Consider the following 24,379-nt stretch of genomic DNA (forward strand, 5'->3'; position numbering starts at 1 on the left):
TACGTGTGGACGTCGTGAGAGACGTGGAACCTTTGGGTAACTCTTCTTCTTTTTTCTCATTTTTCTATTCTCGTGTTCGTAAACGAACGTGTGATACGTGCGGTGTCAGACACAGGGGCGGGGGCGGGGGCGGGGGCTGAGGGGGGTGAAGGTAGTGTGGCGGTGACGGTGATCGGGGTCAGGGGCGCTCGGGCGACAAGGGTTTCTGTCGGCGGGAATTATAAAATATAGAGAATAATAATAAATTGTATAAGTGGTGGCAGGCGGGCAGCCCATGTCAGCAACCGCGGCATAGCAGCTAGCGTCTAAAAAAATTGTCTAACGGGACGTTTCGTGCGTTATGTAATATCCAAAATTGAACAAGATACTATTCTTCTACTGTAAGAGAGGAAACAAAAGTGTTCGTTCGTTCTGTCGTTTCGGACAACAGCATATCACGCTTCAGACAGCTTATAGGCTAAAGAAAAGATTTAAAAAAAAATATATATATATAAATTAAAGTATGATGTAACACAAGCAGGAGACAGTGAGTAAATAAATAACTTCGTCTACACTCGGAAAAACGATATTCAGGTTTATTCGAAGTAGAGTAAATTCGTATTAAAATTAGTCGAAGAGACTCGTCGGATAGAGATAGCGATAAAAAAGTTGATAAAATACAAGAGAATTTTTGTGCCTTCTAAGAGAACTATGCAATGTGTAAGAAAATACAAACCATCGATCGTCTACGATTCAACGAATAATTGCATGTGAATATAAAATTTCATTTTTTTGGGAGAAATTTTATTCTTTCCCCTTTGTTTCTTTTTTTCTGAGTGTAGCCTAGTTTTGGTATGCGAGCACTTTCTCATCGTTTCACACACGCGAAATAGTACTTTGTCCATTTTTGGGGCTCGGTGTCTGGTTGTCTTCTTTGGTTTGGTGGTTTATCGCGCGGTGTCGTGTGCGGGTGTCGGTGTGCTATGCACGCGCACAATTATTTCGACATTAACACTCGGAGTAGTATGTACTAATGGTAACCAGGCGGACGTAATGCAACGTATCAAGCTGGTCAGACCTCTTAACCGAGTTGGGTTCATCTCGTTAGTTTCGAAGTTGCGCTGGCAAAGCCACCCTCCTAACTGTAACCGTTTACACCTGCCACTTAAGTATTATTTTATATACCTACTTTGATATACGTTTATGCCCCTTGAAATGCGTTTGTTGCGTTCAACTCTCCTTAAATTTCTCTTTAATTTCAAATATACTTATTTCACCCGACGCGTTATAATTCGAAGAATTCGAATTATGATCCTTTCATTCTTCATTTACTTTAGATAATTAACGCGACGTTAATGTTATTTGGAATTCTTTCTTTTTTTCTCCAATTTAACCGGTACCTCTCGTGGCACTGAACGTGTTAATATTCGAACGTAAAATGCATCCTTTTTTATATTGCAACAGGATAAAATGTTACGGTTTCCGCAATCTGGACAATAGTTTATTTATATTTACACTGTACCAGGAAACATGTAAAATGCATGAACGAATACGATGTTGGTTTCAAGCAGGGGGGAAAACGTAGCTCCGTATACATTTTGGTTGTACAGCGGTATAAAATAAACATATCCGTCCTTTCTACAGGGTGTCTCATTTAAACGGATACAGAGCTTCTATTCCGTAACTATTAATGATACAAAAAATTGTTGATATGGAAATTGCATGGGAAAAGGGGATCTATGTTTTGGCCGAAGTGAAAAATCTTTTGCATTATTAGTTTAAGAGATATGATCGTCAAGTTTTATTTTTTAAATGGAACCATATATTTTTTTCAGATTATGCATACACTCGATTTTAATCAATTTTCAAGATATAACGTTTACAAATTTCCCGATTTTCAGTGAATACGACCCTGTATATGTGTAACAAACGAAATATTTTTTAAAGGATACATTTTAAGTTCTCCTATTTGCAACTACTCTCTCGAGAACGAAACTAATTGACGATTTTTATATTAAACGAAACGCGTATCGGTCGTCGCGATTCGATCGATGAAAATTTGGTCGAGCAGCATGCCAAGAAATTGGACGTCGAGCGGAAGACGAGTTCGAACACGAGGACGGTTCGATCGTAATCGTGTTACGCGATTGTCGCGATGTTCCAGGCGTTCTCGCGAAACGAAGAGCAGATCAAAGGAGCACACAGCTCGAGGCGATGCGGTTCTGTGTACGGCAACCGAACTAATTTCATCGACGAAGCGCCAATCGAGCCTCGACACGTACGATCGAACGAGCAAGCGACCAGCAATCGCTTCCGTACAACACCCACGAGCATTTCTACTTTTTCCTTTCGCGATCGAACCGGATTAAACCTGCCGAATTTTCTGTCCTTCCATTGCAACTCAACGCGAATAGAATTCATTTAATCTCTTCGTTACTGAACGTGATTATTTTAGTTTCAAATTTGATCAAGAGAAAAATCCGTAATCTTTGTTAAAAAAGAATTAAAACGTTTCTTCCATAAAACTCGTGATATCCCGCGACGTTCCCTTCGGGAAAGAGTTGCCAGGGCAAAGCGTTTCCGGTATGTTTGCGCGCGCATGCGCGCGGCAAAGAAAGGTATCGGGAAAGTATGGTTCGGTCTTTCACGAATATTATGCCGTCGAAGAAAGGGGAACGAAAGACGGAGCTTGAGGGGAATCTATGCATTCCTGTGCGCGTGCATGCATCGAGTGTGTAGGAATGTGGAGCGAGTTCTGTTGTTCCGTGTTACGTTTCTGGTATGATTTCTCTTTCACGTATAGAACTGTACGAATACGTGTGCCTGTGTGTATATGCACAGTGTGGACGATAGATCGTGGTCTAATAACGATTGACGACAATCGTTCTCTCAAATACACGGGCACTAAAATAGAAATGGTTGCTCGGGCAATAATAATAATAATAATAATAATAATAAGAAAGGGAGAAAAAGGGGGATGTTTTAGTCGAACGATCAGGAATGATTTAGTAATCGATTTTTCAGCTTAATGACTGAGTAAGACCTAGAGGTATAGTACCATTTTCACTTCGGATAGCGAGCTGATACTCAAGACGTACATGGTGACGCCCACCTCGACAGGAGGACCTGAAATCGAAGGTTAGTCAGACTGAGTCGGCCGTTTCCGGCCGCGGATATGTTACACGATGGGGTGACTATGGCTTTTTACTTTGTTCACTGATCGTTAAAAAGTTATTATCATTCTCGTTAACTCTCTAAACAGATGCTTTGTCATATATATATTTTTTTTTTCTTTGCCTTTCATTTCGTTTCATTTTGTGAAATGTACTTTTTTTTTTTTTACTGTGAGTGTGGAATGTCATGGGTATTGAGTGGTATCGCTACGTCGGATGGATCGCTGAAAGTGGTAATTACTCTCGATTAGAGGACCACCAGGATCGTCTTTTCCCGATACGTGTGCTTGGTTACTGATCGAGTTCTTTTCTGATTTTCTTTTTCATTAGTGCTGAAACGTTGATCGTTAGTTTTTTTTTGAAGATCATATTATTCGATACGCAAATACCTTAATAGTATATTTTTTCCATAAATCATTCGAGAACCAATCGATTCTTTCTCTTCGCACCTTTAAAATTTCTCCAATTTAGAACCGTTCAAAGTCGTGAAAACTTCTTTAACCGGTGTTTCGTGTAACGAGTACTTGAAATAGAAGTTTGTTATAGTTGAGCCGAACTGTTATACCCCGATGAAAACAATAAACTCGAGCAGAAGTGGAAGCGATCGGGGAAACGGTCGAACGATCGAGTTAGAGGAAATCGTGGAGGCGGCAAGGGTGGACGATGGGGGTTCTTAACATCGAGTAGCCTCGCATCGGGCATTAGAGTTTCATTAGAACGGGAAGAGCAGAGAAACGGTCGTTGTCGGGAAAGTTCGAAGGAGCCGAGTGAAAAATAAGAGCGGGAATGCTGGCGAAAAGGGAAAAAGAAAAAGCCCAAGAACAGACGTTTTCACGATAAAGTTGACTCGTAAACAACAAGGCCTGCCAGAGGCACCGAGCTCTACGCCCACGATATATCTTCATTTCCATTTCTGGGATGCTTTTAAAACCCTATAGCCTGCTACCGTCCCATATGGGACACATATTTCACAATGACGGTTTCGCGTACACGTTGCAAAACGCAACGAACGGACCTGGGTATCGGGTTAATTGAAATGCGTCGGTATGGTTTTGCCTGCCCGACCCAATCGTCCATGAGGACTTGTTTCAGGGAAAAACTGGGGAAAAATGAAAAAAAAAAAAAAAAGAGTGAATAGCATCGGTTGAACCGAATCCCTGACGAAAAATATTGATTTCATCTACGCTCTTCCTGCATATTTTCATACATGTATAAATTTCCTCTTTCTCTTCAATAACGCGAATGCTTTTTATCTTCCGAAAGAAATCGTCAACTTTTTACTTCGTTCTCATAAAATCGCATCGCGATGACGATTTTATTCAAGAAAAACGATTCGTAAGGTTTATCGAATCTCTCCACCGTTGCTGCGATTGATCGAAAATCCACCCCCGTCTAAAGATTGTTGCAGCTAATAACGAAGCAACGAAGCGCCGATCGATCCGCGAGTTTTACGAACACTCGAAGGCGGAACGTTGAATCGAGTCCTTGAACTATATTGAATTACGTACGGCAGGCGATCGATCGAATTGTTTGCACGCGCGAATATATAGGTGCACAGGTAGCCGCAGGGCAGGTCGTTAAAGAGCCGAGTCGAGGAACGCGTTCGTATCGAGCTTGCCCGTCACGTATTTTGTCATTTTTACGTAGACTTTGGAGCAGGACTGGGAAACGATGGCCGGAAATCCTTCGGCGTTACGGGGAATATCGAATGAAGGACGGTTAGGTGAAAAGGAAGCAGAGACCGGGAGCGCACTGTTTATCCAGTTCGACGCATGCTACCTACGGTTTCGGTCAGCTCGTAACGCTTTCGAGGTCCATCTAAATTTTAAATGTTGAAACCTAGTATTCTCCGCGAAGCCGAAGTAAATCCAGCGACGGCGGTTCCCCTAGCGGGGCCGGAAGATCGAAATGTTGGAAACGGAGACGGATACGATCGCGTTTACGCGTATCCGGGATCGCTAAAAATAAAGAGACTACGGGCGGGGTGCTATTGAAAATTCTCACCGGGATTTATAGCCATTTTTACCGGGCACCGATAAATTCGAGACGTACGGCGGCGAATAATGCATTCTATTGGACGCGATATCGAGCCGCGCCTCGAAACAACGAATTCCGCACGAAATTCCGGCTTTATTTACGATCCCGGGAGTTTCCGCGGCCCGTTCGTTGCGTGAAGATCAATCCCGTTGAAACTGAGGGAGCTTTTTTTTTCCCGAGGAACTCGTTAACTGGTATCTTCACGGGAGATTGGAGATTCCGAGAGTTCTATGAAGCTTTCGACGTGTTCGTGTCGAAATATAAATTCTACCTCGACTATCTACTCCGGTTACTCTGATCTATACGCTTTTTCGCCGCAAAAGTAATTCTGTTTCGAGTCCTTTACGTCCCGCGGGAAAATCAAGAGATTTCATCTAAAATTAGCTTCCCAGAAAATCCTTCATTTTTTAACCGACTTCGAAAAAGGAGGAGGTTACTCAATTCAGTATATTTTTCTTTTTTTTTTTGACTTTTAATATTTTCGAAAGGGTTGATAGATCGAGAAATTTCGACGGTGGTAAGTTTGCAATAGCGAGGAAATCGATCGTTCGAGCGGAACAAGGGGAACAGATATAGGGGTTGTACTTCGGAACGGTTCTCACGGTCGGCATACTTTTCGGTGTCTTGAATTGCACCGGTATTGTCTCTCGCGGGAAAAGAGCAAGAAACCGCGGTTGTGGTATGCCTACGTGGGTCACCGTGGCTCGGGGCCAGCATCAGCAGTCAATGCTGGAACTGTCCCAGAACGGGATCAGGGACGGAACGAAAATGATTACACGTTCGAGGCGGTGGCGAATAAATAAAGCCTATTTACCGTTTCCCTTCTGCCCTCCACGAAAATCGTACGAAATTTTCCGTCAGGATTCCCTCGAACGATCCCGTTACCTTGCGATTTATTGTCTCTTCTCGGTAACGTCCTCTTTTACCCGAAAATACCGAACAGTGCAGTATTGGGTGAATCCTTTCGGAGGAGTAGTCGAATAACTTGGAAAATCCACTGAATTTTACCAATTCAATGAACGGGTTACATCTTTCTTCTTATGACAGATTCATGAATGTAAAATTTTCATCTTTTTTCTAATACAATTTTTTATGAAGGTGATGGAAAATATTGAAATTTTATGATAGTGTTATTCATTTCTTTATCTGCATTCACGAATTGTGATCAAAGAGAAATATCAGATAAGATAGAAATCCAAAGGATTGATAATTTGGATGCCGGTGAAGATTCGAAGAAAGAAACAAAGACGAACTCGACCGGACGATCGGTTTCCCTTGATTCCAGTCTCTGTCGAGCGTTCGCGTTCGGAGATGTCGCCGCTCAAAGGGTTAAGAACGCTTGACGAGGTACACGATGACGGAGAGGAGGCTCGTGGCTGACAGAATCAATGTTGAAATTGTAATCGAAGGTGAAGAACTCTGTGGCGGAGCGTAGCTGAAGCAGAGATGCCGTTAACGGTAACCCGTGGCAACCCGTGCCGCGTCCCAGCATCGATCCAAGTTTTATCGAAGCGCTCCAGCCCCGCCCTGACTTGCCACAGGTTTCGCCCGAAAATTCGACTTTCGCGGCAATTGAAAATTTCCCATTCCCTTTCATCGATACGCGTCTAAATTCCTCGTTGCGTTCATAAACTATCTCACGAACCAACTTTCCTTTTCTATCAGCTATGGTAAAGTTGTACAAAACACGAGCTTACTCTGCTCGTACATCCGCTGTTTAACCCTTGAACAACGAAACCTGGGTCAATCGTGACCCAAATGTATGATTTTTATACAAAATACATTCATAATAATTTTTAAAAGAACGGTGTAAAATTTAGAAGATGAAAATGATATGAAATATAAAATTAAATTAAATTGAAATTCAGGCTCTCTCCATGGTCCGCCGTCCGAGGGTTAGAAGAGCATAGTATCACTTTTCGAAAAACGACCCACCCCATAACCTTTTGCGAACATAATTACACACGATGCGCGAATTCAATATTCATACTTTGAAGGATAGGTGAACTGTGGAAGATGTGACCTTATTCAACACTTTGAGCGCTATGTCAGCCATATCTGGGTTAGCTTTCATAAGGATCTGTTACCTATTTTAGTGGAAACCGAACTTATTTAGCCAATTGAAAAATGATTTTATTCATACTTAAATGAACAATTATTTGTCGACGAAGGTGTAGAATTTAACGAACGAAATGAAACGAAGCTGGATGGAAACGGAACGTTTCTCTCGATTTCTTTTCATCGATCGTCGCCGGTTATTAAGGGCATCATTTTCGAATCTGACGGATGGAGAACAACGGATTAGTTGGCCCGCTTTAGATCGAAGGCAGGACGAAGCGGATTTTTCATTCTCCGTGTCCGTCCCTGGGCCAAGCTTTTTCAACACTGCAAAGTACACGCCCACGAGCTTGCTCCCTATTGTCCCGAATATTCTTTTCTGTATCGTCCGCGACGAAAGAGTAAGCGGCGTCAAAAATATTTCCCCGAGCGTTCTGCCTCTTCTCCGCGTTGTCGTCGAGCTTTTATCCCTTTGTCGTGTCCCGATCAACGTTTCCGGGCCGCGTGCTCGTTCATCCAGCTGTTTTTTACCTACGTCCTTCTCCCTCGTGTTTCTCTCTCGTTACAGAAAAAAAAGAGGAGAAAGAAAAAAAATAAATCGAAGGAAGAGAGAAAAAAAAAAGAGGTATTCGAGTTTAAACGTTTTCGATCAGTTTCAGTTTCATTCTCGTCGATCGATTCCATCTGTTATCGAGCCACGTTCCAGCACCGTTTACTAACCAATCTCGTTTCAATTAACACTTTATACCAAGCACACGTCGTAGATCTTCTCCGCAGCGTGGTTCGCAGCGAACGAACTCGATCGTAATTATTTATTCTCCATCAGCTTCTCGTTTACGTTCGTTAGCTGCGAAACGAATACTTTCGATACGCCCAGTCCGTGCAACGACTATCAGAAAAATGCGACGAGTAAGCAGGTATGCGAAAGTAATCGAGCATCGTAAGCGAAACCGTTCACCGTTCCGTTTACAAGCGAAATGAACAAACTGGATTGACTTAATCAAAGCCGTTCTCACGTTTGCCGGTGTTAATCGTTGCCTGATTGCTCGGTGATTGCGGTTTTGCTCACGATATCGACGTTACCACACAGTGGTCGAATGATCAGACTATCGATAGGCGGGGGTTAAGTGAGATAATAGGGGTAGGGGGGGATGGAAAGAAATCTCGTGTCTCCCTACTCACCTCCGTAGTTCGGCCTTACTCTTTTATCGTAATTGACGGAGAACGCGTCCAATATCGCGGAGATGTTGACGTCACCCAGCATACTGCCTCCGCCGGTTCTGCAATATAAAAAGGATAACGATTTTGAGAAAGTTGCCGACACGGGGGGAAAAAAAAAGGAAATGTTGAATCGAGGATGAACGAGGGTAGGAGAGAGCGACGGTGGTTGGTCACGAGCATCGTTTTACACGCGGGAAACACTTTTAATATGACCGACGTGCCACGAGTTACGATTTACAGGATGTGTTCTATAGTGGCGTCCAGGATTTTTGAAATTTTCTTAGAAAAATTTGATGTAAGTCCATCGTCATGTAGCAATTATGATCTTTAAAGTGTTTTAATGATTTTTTATGTGATAAAAAGATGGCAAAATTGTTTAGATATAAATTAATTCTTTCAAAAATATAGTTCTATAATTAAAAAAAGAATTAGGATTATATTTTTATTATCATAATTAAGATTCTTAGAGTTTTCATGATTTTTTACATAATAAAAAAATGGCGAAATTTCGTAAATACAAAATGAATGCTTCCAAAAATATATAATTTTACAATAAAAAAAGCTTAGGACCATATTTTCCTAAAAGATAGCTGACTTTTTATTTGAAGCGTTTCAAAACTTACAGGTAGCTGTATATAGGGTATATAAAGTCCGACGTTTGAGCCACGTCGTGGATATTAAAGTTTCGTACGCTATGACGAACTTTAAAAAAGAATCCTCGATCCCTCTGTGTACCGTGCACACCGCGCTTTAATTATGAAACAGCGAGGCGACCATAAATTTAGGACGGTAACTTTATTTTTTTTTTGCTCCTCTCGTGGCTTCTCGTCGCGATTGCAACGTAAATTTTCTGTCTCGCGAATGCTCGAAATTTTCATACGTCAACGGAGGGATCGATTTTGAAGCTCGCCAAATGTGTTACCGTATAACGTTAAACAAGATCACGCGTCGAGATAAATTGAAAAAAAAAAAAAATACGCTTTTGACGAGTTGATGGGTTTTTAAATGGTCAATGACGCGAAACGGCGTGAGATAATTATATTTCGAAGCCTGTCGTTGAAGTATTATTAATCCATGGATTTTGTTCGTCAATTTGCAGCCTTTTTGTTTATTCAATCCGAAAACGTATGCTTTCCATGTATTTTAAAATCGGTATTAACAAAAACAATTATCGAAAATTTCACTGGAAAACAAAAGTTGAAATTAGATTCTTGTGGGATTTTTCAACAGACAGTTAATCAAATTCCCAATTGGTTCAAAGAATTCTCTCTTCTAAAATCTTTTGACCCTTTCATTTAAAGATGATCAAATTATGCAATAAATTTCTTTAGTATAAATTGAATATATTGCATTTTATTTCATAGACTTTTTTATATGCAAGAGACGACAGCCAATAGATTATAATCGGTGATAATAGCTAAAAGGACTATAATTACTATTCATAATGAATTATAATAGGGAAAGGATTAAAAAATGAGAAAAAAATCTGTGACACAGAAGCTTTTGCAATCACAGATACGAGGATCCAACGATCCTCTCTCATCCTCGCGATAATTTATCGTCCACCTCTTATCTCCCGTTTTGCTGGCGGTTCTCTCCAAACCAGCAGCCATTGTAACAGTCTGTGTAACGTACTCGAGCACGAAGAAGCTCGTATGCAAGGTTAGACGCATAAAATGCAGAGCGTCTGGGTTTGACTTAACGGGTCAGCAGATATGGACTCGGTTAGCCAATCTGCCTTCGACTTCGAATCTTTGCCCGATCCAATTCTCTGTGGCCTTTTTTTTTTTATAAACTTAAACCTTTAGAAACGTAACAATTTCGGTGCACTAGAACGCAGATTAGAATCGCGAGGTTCGTGCTGAGCGATACGATATAGCCGCGATCTTTGTCAACCGAATGCACGATCGAGATAGACTGTAATAGAAATTACCGCATGACGAAGTTAATTTACCGATGCGACATGGGTAACGCGATGTGCGAGCTCTGGTTATCCGTGATCACTGATGTTACATTGAAATGTGAGAGACTTTCCCTTTCATTGCTAATTCGACACCTCGCATCTCATTACGGTACCTGAGTAATTGCACTGATTCTAATATCAATGACCAAGTTATCAATCTGTAATTATTTCTTCATCGTTAAAAGAAGAATTACTTCAGATTTCTTCATTTTAAATTACTTTTGATAAATTGTATGCTGACTATTGTTGAAATACAGGATATTTGTATTAGCTAGTTTCTATGAATTTTAGAAATTCTAAAGGATTTTGAAAATCTCGAGGACTGTTTAAAAGTTTCACGATTCTTAAAATCCATTAAAAATTCCAGGGTATTAACGTCTCGGAGCCCTGTGATACCTTTGGAACCGTTTACAATTCCCAGAGCGATTTCGAAACCATAGAGCCATTCGTAAATGTGGAATCCTTGAATTTGCTTTGCATTAATGGAATCCCTAGAATTTCACGACACATCTGAAGCTCGCTAAAGTTTTCGACTCCTTTGGGACCAATGGGGACCTCGGAGGTCCCTGGAGTCACCATAATTCCCTCCGATTCTAGAAACCATCGAAACTCCCTAAGATCCTGACAAGCAGCAAAACTTTGCTAATCCTCCGAGATACAGTAAATTATTGTTTCTGTCTGTTAATAAGTTCGACTTGCCGAGTCAGGGAACGTGTTATTTTATTCCGACTGGACCGATGAACGATCGGTGAACAAAGTGGTTCAGCTGGTACACAAAATTGTCCTTCGATTCATCATTCCTCGTTGACATTCTGTACGCGAGAATTCGCGATGAAACAAGGGAACACGGTCGTTGTATCCGATCCACTGAGAGAGTGAATCTGGAATCACCATACAACCGCCATACCGTCGTCGTTCCACTATTTTTAAAAAAGAGATGGTCGACAGGTGCACCCAGTGGAAGTGCCTTTGACCGTACGTAGCTGGGGGGCGATTTATTGAACAACTCCCAGAACCCGCTGTGAACTAAATCTTGCGCAACGATATCTACGAAGAACTTACTAGCGGGCTGCGATAATAGGTCAGAGGTTAGGCGTATCGATTAGACGCAGATACCCGCTCTTAGAACAAGGGTGCGAATAGCATAGCACCGTTGCCAACGTGTGCACGGATACACACTGCGCCAGGATGCAGGTACACACTCTTGTCCCGAGGATAATGGCCAGCCACGATCCATTTATATTAAATTACCTTGGTCGCAATCATTTTGGCTATTCCCGACAAACCTTCGTTACGATTTAATGAACATTACTGTACGATAGAATAATGCTTCTCGATTAGTGGTTCAGGGATCATTTCTCGGATGTATAGTATAAGAATTTTAGTGTTGTTTGATGATTGTACAGTATCGAGCAAGGTAGGCTTTCCTAGGAAAATTGGAGAGGACTCTCTTCTGTAGGTTTCTTCGGGCTACCATCTTACCCCATAGGTAATCACGGGGAGAATGACGATGTAGGGGGGGAGGCTCCATAGGTATAATTCTATAGAGGATCACCAATCGCGTATAAACATTTATGTGGGAGAATTTGAATTGATATTTGTATTATTATTCATACTTTTTAATTCTAAATTTTATGGAATTTAAAAAGTAAAAATTGTATTATTACAGAATATACCATCTTCGATGGTACTGGAATTTTTGAATTTTGAAGGGTTGCAAACTGCTGCGTTGGAATATTGCTATATTTTACTCGTTAGAGAACTTTATTAATGAGATATTTACACTGGAATGTTCTTTTTCAAAACTGGAATAATTCAAGAAATGATAAATGGAAAGTATAAATTGGAAACACCGACGTTCAACGTGTCAGTTTTGACAAAATTCGATGCATTTACAAAGCACAACTTGTTCAATAAATTTTACAATCTCATACCGAATGCAACAAATATAAATGGAAGTATGAATATTTTATAGCGAGATTCGTTGGAACTGTAATCAAGTGCACGCGTACTAAACGAGTTCTAGATTGATTTTCTGGAAAACATTATTTTCTCATATAGAAATATTTCCTAAAAATTGCCTTTTTCTTCAATATTCGAATCTCTTCCTTTAATCGGTGTCACTCGAGCTCGACGTTAAGTTTAAACAGAGATGCAGTCATTATCACCGTTCATTCTCTTATCGAATTCGCTCACAGCCAGGCTCGTTACCAAGGCCCATTTACATAATGTCTCTTGGCTCCACATTAGGAACGTATTTCATCGAATAATTTAGTTAATCGTTATCGATCGACGTTAGCGAAGAGCCTGGTTGGCAAACGATTCGAAGCATCGAAATTCTTTGAAAAAACATTGCGGCTGAGATGAGAGCACAGTGGTCGGTTGCCGACGCTAATTGCGTGGAAAACGGAACCGTGAATTCCAAAGTGCCGTAAACTTGGAGGCACGGTAAATTCCGGCGGATTAAACGCGTCGTGGAGCTGGCGCGGAGTCACGTGTGATTAATTTGGCCGACGGAAAGTTTCCTTGTGTAAAATGTCCTCGTAGCGGTTTCCCTCTGCGGGCTGCACCCTTATCTAAGAAGCACGAATTTATTCAGACTCGCGAACAGATGTCATCCGGCGACGCGTTAAGTCGTTATTCAAATTTCTTTGCACCTTTTGAAGGCTCGATTCTTTTTATTTTTTTCTTCCTCATCTTTAAGCAGCATTCTCGGTTGAGAGGCATCGCACCGCCTACAGGCTCCTTTAATCAACTTCGAGCCGAGTGATCCGTACGAATCGTAGTCGGTCGTTGTTAACGGAGACGAGAAAAGGGCAGAGTGTCCTCGACGGATGACATTTTCGATCGGTTGAAATATTCGGAAGACGTGCTGGTTTCGGGATGAGTGAGTGGTCGCTAGGGGGACGAGCAAAGCGTGAAACGCGTGCTAGGGAAAAACAGCCTTTTCAGAGGGTTCGCCTCAGAAATGTCAGCTCGACGCCTACGCTTTTCTTGCCGCTCGTTTGCTAGCCTTTTGAAAGATTATTCGCGCTCGTTTAATCTCCTGAACTGTGTTTGCTTTTTAATTATCCTTACACTGTACAGTCGTTGATGATCGATCCATCTATTCGATTATTAAAAATTTTCAAACAAATTTTGTTAATTTTGATTTAGAAAAATGTTCAATTTACATAAAGATTTTTTGGATAGTGTTTCTGGAGAAAATTCCGATAACCGTAATTCGCTGGCATCAGCGTCAGTCTGCGAGGCGTCGAAGCGCAAAGAGAATCGCTGGAGGAACCGACGTTTCGCATGGTATGATAATGTCGACGGGTGTCGATAGCCTGCTATTGAACGTCGTAACGTTTGGACACGTCAGAAGCACGTGGTGAAAGTATCGAGGAAAGGGGATGGAAAAGTTGTAGGGTTCCGAGCGGAGCCTAGTGTAATTGAAAATCGCGTAAATAAGGAGGAGGACCGTTCGAGCGTCGTGGCGCCTCGAATTTCAATCTCTCAGATATCCAAGAGCTCTTGACCCGTCGATGTTTCTTCTTCACGAGCGGTAGCCTGTCTTTTTCCTTCGTTTCAACCCCGTCCCCGTTGTTTCCCTTTTCGTCTCCGTTGCAATTGTCTCGCCCTCGGGGTCTGGGTTACTCGTTCTCCCTTCTTTCGTCCTCTTCTTAAGAATTTACCGCCCGAACTTACGCTCCTCTTCAACCTTTCGCCCATTCCAAACACTTCTGTACGTTACACGCTGCGACAACTTTGTCTTCCATTCCCTTTGCTTGCCAAGAAACAGAGGGAAAAGGGAGGAGGGTCGCCGCAGAACATAGAGGACCAGTGTATCAGAGAATTTCTCTCCGCTCGATCGTTCCACGAAATCCTCTCGTACTTCTTCTCGATTTGATTTGTGATCCGGCTGGCGGTACCAGCTTTACCCTCCAACACACTAAAATGCACAGCTTCTTTCGTGGCCGATTTCTTTCGTTCGTTCGCCCTGCGACACCCACCCTCCTGCCACCCTCCCTACTTTCCGACGTCGTAATTTTGTCCAGAGAAAACTGTACGTACTCTTTCGCCCGAAACACGACGATATATTTACGACTTGCCAAACGAATCTCTCGACGAGCGATGCTGGAACAGATTCAATTTCGTCGTCGTGTTAATGTAACTTCAATTTCGATTTCGTTCTTTTTCTTTCAGTCATTCGGTAAGAATGATATTTTTCGTGGTGTTTTATTTGTATTTTTATTGGTTCGTAATGAGGCAGCGATAAAATTATACGTGGATGTCTGTTTAAGTAGAGCGTGGCTGAAAAATTGTAGACTTTACTACTTGATGCGTTAATGCTGCGCCGCCACAGTAGAAATATCAACGCTTTGCGTGACATACGGTAGTAGAGATTATCAAGAGTATTTAATAATTTATTTAATATTTAGTATTTAATATTTAAATACTTAGAAGTAATACTTATTACTTAAAAGTAATTAAATTTTATTTTTCTCGAGGATTTAATTAAATTTTTCGTAATAGAAGAATTATAATAGAATTTGAGTTCTAAATCGTACATTGGATCATCAAAAAACTTGGTTCCTTCGTTTAAGAGTTAATCATTTCAAAAGCAAATTGGTAAAGGTTAACCAGAATAAAGGTTCATCGTCGTCTTTAAATTGGCCGACAATGGCCGTGTCTTAAACAATCGTGACACGAGTTTCGTTAACGTTGTTGCCGGCAAGTTGCGCAAGTGTCCCTGAAAAGATGAAGCCCCGAAGCCTTTGTGAGGATCTCTTCTCGCAATTAAGAAGTTATCGACTACAAGACGCCGTCTATTGGCTGCTTCTCGGATCGATCGTGGTCGTCGGTTAGGATTCCCCTTGCTTTTACGTCGTCCCGGCGTCGCCCTTCGGCCTCTTACCCATCCCTTCGATCCTCGTTCTTCCTCTTTATTCCTTTGCCAAACAGCCGACGTTCGCCGGGCTATCGGTTATGAATTATTCATGATAAGCGAGCCACCCCGGTCGCATCGGCCGAAAAACCGGGTTATATTCTGCCCGTCGGACATTCTCTACGTACAACACAGCCGCAAAAAGGCAGGCGTGCGCGAGAACGAAACGCTACCCCCGGCGTGATTTACGCTAATTTCGGCACCGATTTACACGCTCGACCGCAGCCAGGAAGCCGGTAAGTGCGCGGACGCATCCTTCCGCTGCGCTCGATGTCGCGTGTGTGCTTTTTATCCTCCCGACCGCCAACACAAATTTTCTCGCCCGTCCCCGTTTCCCCGACAAATATCTCTCCGTCGGAATAGCTAATGAGCGAGGATTCTGATTAAGTTTCAAACTTTCTGCTGATGGTTAATGTATTTTCCACGCGACGAGGGCGGATCGAGGAAAGGAGAAGAGGATCGTAAACAACGGCTGTTTTATTTATAAGCTGCTACTCGTTCGAGTGGTTTTGGATTGAATCCCGGCGAAGGAGAAATGGGGATGCTCCTTTTTTTTTGGAGGGTTCCGGGAATTGTTTCTACTGTGGTTCTAGGAGGAGTGGAATCTTACTCTTTGGCGTAGTTTTAGGAGCTGGGTGATTTGCATAAAATTTCGATATATTATTGTATTTCTTCATTCTGCCTGGGGTATCTTATGAATTTCCATTTCACAGACTACAGATTCCAAAAAGTTTCCTTTTTTAGAAATATTAAAATGGCGATATCTAAATTATAAATTAATCAATAATCTTCTTTCGAATTTATATATTTATCAATGATTATTTTCTGTAAATTTCCTCGAAATGAAGACCATCAGGTACCATCACGCACCATCAGGTATTCAGAATCCCTGCGGCTATAGAAGGAACCGCACGATTTGCTCGGACCTGATGCCGATCGTTTCTCAACGTGGTCTCACCTGTTCGTTCTCTTTATCCCCGTGGCCACATAATTATCAGACGACGCGTCCATTGACGTCGTGCGATGCTATTTTCACGCGGCGACCGGTAATAAATAACGCGGGTAATGGGATCGGAAAAGCGCGTTCACGGACGCGAGGCCGATAACGAAGAAAAGCCGGGAGAAGAATTCGAAATGGAGCCGACCCGATACTACCAACAGTCATCCATCCGATCCTAACGCGACCAGATACATTTAACACGTTCCCCACCCATCGATGGAACCATTTGTCAATGTCCGAATGAGTTGCTAGCCCTGTGTCCACCGTCTATCCCTCGGCTCTCCCATCCTTTCATCCTTCGTCGCTTTCGTCGGCATCGAGGCGCGAAAATCTCGCGAAACGTCCGTCTACGTCCGATCGATCGTCCTCGGAGGATTAGACACGGAAAGTTCGCGCATTGCGAATAAAAAAGATTTCTTTATCCATTGGCGGATTTAGAAAGCACAGTGGGTGATGAAATTATTAGAACCACGGTATGAAAAATAGGTTTTTCGTGTTTGTGTAGAAATAGAGCCACAATTTTAAGGTTTTTACATTGTGTAACTTTTAATCAATAATCCTCCGCTATTAATACACAAAAAAATACTTATAAAAATAAAGAAATACATTTAAAAGATTATATTTACACATGTACGTTAGTATTTCGTAACGCCGCCTTTTGCTGCAATTTAAATTCATTTTGATTGCTTTATTTCTGGCCCATACTTCTGACATTTATTACTAATAATAAATATTTCCATAAATTTTCGATGGGGTTGAGGTCCGGAGAATTTTCAGGCCAGTCAGGAACTTTCACTTTTTTCAACTGTGTATCATAATTTTACAAGCATCGATACATCATAAAAAAATAATAAAAACACTGTTTAACTTGGTTTTCATTTAAGAATTAATCATTTTTATGCAAAATCGTCAATTTATGTGAGTGGCTCGAATAATTTGATCACCCACTGTATAATCCCTGAGCGAATAGCAATGCCGTTAAAAATTTTCAATTCTCTTTTTAATTACTCTGTTATTTTAAAGTGGTCATCTATTCGGCGTCTTGGAAGGCTCCGTTCAGGTTAACGTTTTTAAGATTTCCACGCGAATCAAGCATCGTCCCCTGTTAAACGGCGCGTTCAACGATACTCTCGCCCATTTCCGTTGATTTTTAATCGAACGGAAGACAATTGGCCCGAACTCGGAGACGTAGAAAGCTGTTTGGATGATCGCCAAAGCGTTTGCTCTTCCCTCTTGCCGGGGTTCTCCGTTTTAAAATTCAATTAAAATGCTTGCCGGTCCCCCCGGAACGCACCGCTACGGCAGATTCGGCGATGTTAGTTTAATAAAGGCACCGGTGAATTACTCTCATTGTCGGCTAACCAAGATTGGATTCCGGGGTAATTAAATGCCGCGCGCGAACTGCACCCACCTAAGGCGTATAATATACCCGTCCATTTTCGTTCGCGCCCTGTCACCGGAAGTATAATTAATGCACGCGCTGATACGTATGCTCCGACGGTCCACCGTTCACCATCCCGTTGCTTTCCGTCGTTTCTGTTTTCCGTTTTGAATATATTAGAACAATTTTGAATTGTAAATCGCTACTCCGAGAGATTGGTCTAGGGCTTGAAACGATAAAAGAGCGTTCCATGAATACGCGATACCCCTTTTTATTTTGTGTTTTTGTTTGACTTGTTACAATATTTGCAAACAATCGAACAAAGTTATGCAAAAGTTTTCAGACATTTTGTGGCAGTTTATTCTTTATGAATATTCTATAACCGATGGAATACTGTTAGTGAAAATATATTTATAATGTGGTGTTAGTTAATTAGGAAAAGTGACTGTAATAAAAGATTATATTTCGTTATTTACATCCTACCTTTTTATACTATTTACAAATGTTCCTACCTGCAATAAACGAAACGACATTTAATGTTATTAATTACAATTATCCTAATCACTTATCAATAACCTTGGTTTATCACGTGCAAATTATTTATCTTTCTCTTTCTACCGTGTATCCCACGATCTTTTCTAAGCGCGGCAATATTCAAATTAAAGAAATACATTTTCTTTACATATTTAGTTATTTTTTATTACGATTTGCCATATTCAGAGCAAGTAATTGTAGAAAAATATAATAATAACCATTGTGATATCAATAGTTATCCACAAGTTTCCCTAATGTTTCTTGCCGCTTCGGCGACTGTTTTACGCTGATTACACAAGAAAGGCATACAACGGCGAACATGTCAATGGATATTGCTTGTTCCGTGTCACACTTTATGCATTTGTTAACCGATAGTGGCACAACAAAGCAAAATATGTTGCGAATTCTGCTACAATAACTCATGTCGCTGTCTATACGTGAGGGATGGAAACTCTGGTTTACCCTTAATGCATCAAGAATCTAACTTGTTCCGAAGTAAATTTATAATAATATTTTTCAAGGAGATGCAAAGCCATCAATGTTTGCAATAAATTAATTTATTCTCGAGAGACAGATTAATTACCCAAGAATATCTAATGTTAATTTATAAACACGTTGGTTAATTATGAAATATCTTAAATGGTACGTTGTAAAATATATTTAAACGAACCTTTTCTAAATATATAGAGCTTGATCCCAACCCTGGGTGTTAATCAAAGCCGCACGGTAATGTCATTTCAAAATTGTCCAACTCTTCTGCGGAACGACGTTCCCGTTTCATTTCGCGTCATAAATCTCTTTTCGCCGAAACGTCGGCGTACAATTACCGATGCAGTGCCCGTAGCACCGTTCTACGTTGGAAAATGAACAGCAAAGCGCATCGATAGAAAATCCACCTAACCCCCGGTATTCCATCGAGTGAGCACGCGTTGACAGTTTGACGCAGAAATGTATTGGAATCGCGGGTCTGCAGCTACGCGGGCTTTCGATTTTTCCGTTGGAAATTAAGAGACGGAAGATAAATGGAGAACCGTTGGCAAAACGGTTTACGTCATAGTTCGGTAGTTAGGATAGAAAAAAAAAAAAGGCCGAAGAGCGAGGGAGAGAGGAGGGAGGGAGATGCAGCATCCAGCAAAAGCTTATCGACGCATCTGTGTTGAACCTGTGTGCACGTGTGCGAGGGGAATTTGACGTCACTGGCCACCTCCTTTCACCCTCGCCCCGACCCGTTCTTTGGTCGGTGTGACGCCCTCTATGTGGGTTATGACGATAGCAGGGGATACGCGGTCGGTTAACCCCTTGGCTGTGTACAGATCTGGCTGTAAGCTTGCGAAAACAGCCACGTGCACGAGTGGAACGCATCCTCTGGCCAACTTTCTACCCTCGCAAACGGGAGGGATACACTTTGCGCGTTATTTTTTCCACCTCGTTCTTGCACGAGTTTTCTTTCCGCTCCCCATCCTGTTCGTACACGGTAGCCAGAGGTCACTGATTCTTAACGAATCGCCGACTTTTAACCGGGATAAACGGGGATACGTCGGCTGTTTTGCCGCGGTAAGCCGAGTTAAAATCATCCGTGCTGAAAACGGAACGAATTTTCGCGAAATTTTCAGCCAGATGAAAAGACGAGCTCGGTTTAAGCTCGCCTTTCACGCGGCTCATTAAACTCGCTGTTTTTTCCCTGCGTCGCTCGTGTTTCTTTCAAGGCGAATCGTAATTAAAGAACGGATTCCAGCAATTTATTTAACGCCACTACTTGCCCAGGCTAAGCTCCTCATTTAATTTACCGACGATTCCAAGAGAACCGGTACACATTTCACGATCGGACATCGAGGCTGGAAGCGTGTTGGTATGCCAAACGGTTTATATTTCATTTTTGGCACTGTCATTCGACACGATCGTTTATTCTCGCAAGGGAAAAGTTCTGAAACTGGGAATTTAGAAAAAAAAGAGATTATTCCTATGGAAATCGAAGCATCAGCCACGTATGTGTCGCATAACAGTCACCCTGTTAAAATTCACGTCATTCAAAGTTAATCAACGCGTGACAATGTCACTCGTCAGTGGGTTGAAAATGGGCAAACGAGAATTTCCAGATGGGTTTAGACGTGGACAGGGTTGTAATTGGAAAGGGTACGTTGACGAGTGGGGGACAAGAAAGAAATTGGATAACCGGTTTACCTTTCAACACAGCAAGGAAAAACTTAATCTGCTCGTTTTGAATGTTCAAACTATTTCGCTCGAGCTTTCTGTAACCATTTGTTGACGAAGCCTGGGGTGGGGGGAGAAGGTTGGCCTCCGCGTAATCCTCCTTTCATTCGTGTTTCTTGTTTCAGACCGGCTTAAGGAGAGGACGGACGTGTAGCCAGAGTGTCGTCGCCGCTTTCCAGGCAACCGCTTCCGGTATTTAGGTAAGCGTAGCTCACAGTGAAAAGGGGGGCGGTTAAGAAAGATGAAGAAGACCTATTAGTCGAGCCACCCCTGGCAACACTTAAATTGCTATCAGTCTTTTCTTCGTTTTTCTTCCATTGCTCTTTCTCCTATTTTGCCTTCGCATCGTTTCATTGCAAATTAATCCGAAAAAATAACATTTCATCGCGATTCTCCCTCCACAAGCCTCGTTGTCGTCGTTCTTGATATGTTTTCGCGGAAGTTCGCGTGTTTGGATTGTAAATAAGAGAGAAGAGAAAGAACTTTGGAAAAGGATTCCATTGCTTTGTCGCGAAGATGAATTTTTCTTCCATCCCTTCTGAATCGATAATGCTTAACGCGATTTATGATTTTTATTATAGTTTGTTATTTAAGAGTTTAATTACGAAAAACTTTTACAAGTATAAATTGATGTTGGTAATATACAAAAATTTCTGTTTTTCGTGATTTTGGGTCGCGGGGATTGAAACGTTATAATGCTTCGTTGAGCGTATTTTACATGAAAACGCTTGAATTATTCCGCGGAAAATTGTTTTTCCTCGTATAAAGCAGCTGAAAATTTACATTTTAGCTTATCATACACGTTGAAACGGTGGATTTTTGAGATCTTCTTCGTGCAGTGATTTTGAATAAAATTTGTAATTGCAACTGAGACCAGGGATTAGGTAACTTCTGATGGAACTACTTAGTTACTATACCGGCGAAACCTCAGGATTATTTCCCTAAAGGGCACGGTTTATAGTCGGAAGCTTCTAATAGATTCAATTGCAAGCATCCAGTTCATGAAAGTCTGAAGAATCTGATAAGTGTTAGGCTAATGCAGGGATTCTTGTAGATTTCTTATGTTATCTTGATAGAAAATTAAATATTTATGATATTAGTTTTCATTGATTAAAATTACAGGAAAAATAATGAAATAATTGAGAAGCTTAGAAGATAAAATTAAAATTAAATTGTTCCTATCTCAGTAGCCCAAGGGTTAATAATAGTACCATCATTCTCCATCTAATTTTCAAATTCTCTCATGTATCACAAATTTCGTGACGTGCAATCTGTCCAAAAATAGCCCAAAGGTGTCTCAAAGACGGCAATTACGTAGCCTAACGTCACAGAGACGGGGATCGTTCGATATCGATTTCGTTTTTCCATATTTTGCACTGGAAGGACGATGTACAACGTAGCGCGCGTCAAACGATCCCTCGCGATGTAACGAAGACGAGGACAAGAAGGAGACGGAGGGTGAGGGCGAGGGCGAGGGTGAGACACGGCTCATTAAACGTCGACCTCCTCCCTCGGCAAACGGACCGACAGCACAAGAGCTACACGCTGGAAATTGTTGTGCAAATACGACTACATTTATCCTGCAGCCTCTTGGCAAGCGCATATATTATTCAAATGAAGAATACTGCGCCTTTCTCTTTCTCCGTTCAATCCACCCCCAACCCTCCTGCGAGCTCCCCCCCTCCCCCCTTCTCTGTTTGTCTGGGCCGTTTTAGACGGCGAACACGCCGAGAATCTCGACTTTTGCCCTGCTTACGCGTTGACAACATCGTCCACGAGAATTGTCATAGGATCGTGATTACTGATTTTGTTTACTCTCCTTTCGGTGGCTCGATGAACCGCATAATTAAGGTCGAGGGTGTGGAAAAATGATGGAAATGGTTGGTGACTTTTCATCAGGACATAGAAATAGTGAAGACTGAGATATGAAGTCTAGGATATTATTTGAAAATATTATTTTACTTAAAAATATAAAATAGTACTTAGGATGAATGTAACCAGAAATTTAAATAAACATAGGTACTCAGATTTTATTTTAAAGGGTATCATTAATGAGAAGGTGTAAATTAAATTTGGTAAAGTATTAACTTACAAATTTATTACATAAATTTGAAATTGTAAATTATAATTACAAGTATCTTTAAAGGCACTTTACCATCTCTTTTTGCGAGCATAGAAAAATTCGATTTCTAATGAGTTAATTAACTCGTTGAATCTTAGAAACAAGCTCGGTATAGCATTTATTAGATATATAGGATTGGTGGCATGTACTTGAGATATGGAAATAGGCCCACGAAACGGGCAAAGTTGTTTTCTTAAGGCTAGACAGACATTCGGCCTGGATGTAGCGTGCAAACTTTCCAAGTTATTACATCCTTTAATCTCTCTCATTATGCAGAATGTCGCGCATAACTTCATTATCTGAAGTATATTCACCGTTTCTGCAATTGTAGAAGAATACTCTTTAGAAAAGTTTCTTCCAGACCGAGTATGCACTCTGAATAAAACTTTTGTTTCGAATCAAAGTGAAGACGTCTACCTTCCGTAATATTAAACAACTAATTAAAAAGAAAATACCTTCGATATAGGAACATAATGGAATTCAAAAGTTAATTTAAAGTAGAAGTATACTTATGATCAAATCAGTCTTTCCCGGGGAAAATGGTGATGGTCGGGGTTTCCACCCTTCCCTATTGACATCCCCAGGGAGAATTACAATGTAGGGGAGGAGACTCCATATATGTAGGTCTGTTTATGTGGGAAAATTTGAATTAATATTTTCTTTGCCATTCGTACTTTGGAATTTTGTACTCAATTTTATAATGTACAATAATTAAAAATAATATTATCCTTTTCTAAATTACTTTGAATATTAATTTCGTCAGAATTAGAATTTTGAGAATTTCTTTTGCGAGTAACTTTATCATTTATTTTCCCAAACGTTGAAAATTCAAGTTACAGAGAATAGCAATAATATCAAATTTATTTTCGCGTAAAAAAAGAGAAACTAGAATGAGCAATCTTTAGTCTGAATGAAAATGGAAATCGTAATCAAAATCGTAGGAGTTGTCGGTTACAAGCTGGTCAATGGGGGATGACAGTCGGCTCTCTTTATCGCCATTCAACGTCCTCTTGACCGTGGCCGTGTTCACAGTGACGGACGTAAATAACGAAAGGCTGTGTGTCAGTTCGCATGAATAAGAGAGATCAGAGATACGCAGGAAGCTCAACAAAGACGAGCAACGGGTCTCTGCTCGTCTTTATTGCCACTCGTTGCCCTTTTTACCCGTCACGCGTTCACGATCACGAACCCGGACGATTAACCAAGATCGAAGATACAACGGTCGACGACAATCGTTACAAACAACAAGAACGATCGTCGACGAGACCACGGCCACCCTCGTCCCGGCCACTTCGCTCGAAAGCAACTTCTCATTGTCTTTATTGCGACTCTGCGGTCGGCTTATCTACGGGACACGCGATGTGTCCCCGAGAACCCTTAACAGATAAGAAGTTTTTCGTCGAAACCTTTCCATCGTCTTTCACCGCCTCTGATACTCGTTACTCTACATCGAACACGCCAGCAGTTTCAAAGAATCGAATTTTCCTTTGTGTACTTAAAAAATACCTTCGAGAACGGTTCTTGAAAGTTTCGCGATGGTAGTTGGGAAATTGACCCTTTGCGGTTGGAAGTCGAGGTATCTTCTGCACGAAATTCATTTATTACCTCTCGAGTTATTTTCCCGCAATAAAATTTGTTTCGTAAAATTAAAAAATTTTTTTACATTTTAATTTCCCAAGTAATTTTCATTCCTTCGTATTTTCATAAATGGAAACGCTTAAAAGAGAACATTTGTGATGATTCATCAGGCATAAAGAATCATTTCCTCTCAAT

At 41.2% G+C, this 24,379-nt stretch overlaps 1 protein-coding gene and 1 long non-coding RNA gene across 9 annotated transcripts in view; one reads left to right on the forward strand and one right to left on the reverse strand.

The window, feature by feature from the left end:
• Window positions 1-24,379, forward strand: part of LOC117605043 (uncharacterized) — a 179,215-nt gene that overhangs the window by 36,754 nt on the left and 118,082 nt on the right. For all 3 annotated transcript variants that reach the window (XR_004581563.2, XR_004581562.2, XR_013062796.1), the window contains exon 3: window positions 20,610-20,684. This is a non-coding gene — a long non-coding RNA (uncharacterized LOC117605043). The remainder of the gene's footprint in view (window positions 1-20,609; window positions 20,685-24,379) is intronic.
• Rdl (Resistant to dieldrin) overlaps window positions 1-24,379 on the reverse strand; it is a 77,383-nt gene that overhangs the window by 29,466 nt on the left and 23,538 nt on the right. For 5 of the 6 annotated variants that reach the window (XM_034325762.2, XM_034325742.2, XM_034325711.2 and 2 more), the window contains exons 2-3: window positions 8,430-8,527; window positions 3,038-3,105 (exon numbers count right to left, since the gene is read on the reverse strand). In XM_034325762.2, the coding sequence (XP_034181653.1) occupies window positions 3,038-3,105; window positions 8,430-8,527 (166 nt within the window). The remainder of the gene's footprint in view (window positions 1-3,037; window positions 3,106-8,429; window positions 8,528-24,379) is intronic. The other variant, XM_034325752.2, reaches the window with a different exon arrangement.

The sequence above is a fragment of the Osmia lignaria genome, chromosome 9 (genome assembly GCF_051020975.1).
Source record: "Osmia lignaria lignaria isolate PbOS001 chromosome 9, iyOsmLign1, whole genome shotgun sequence".
In the NCBI taxonomy this organism is placed as follows: Eukaryota; Metazoa; Arthropoda; class Insecta; order Hymenoptera; family Megachilidae; genus Osmia; species Osmia lignaria.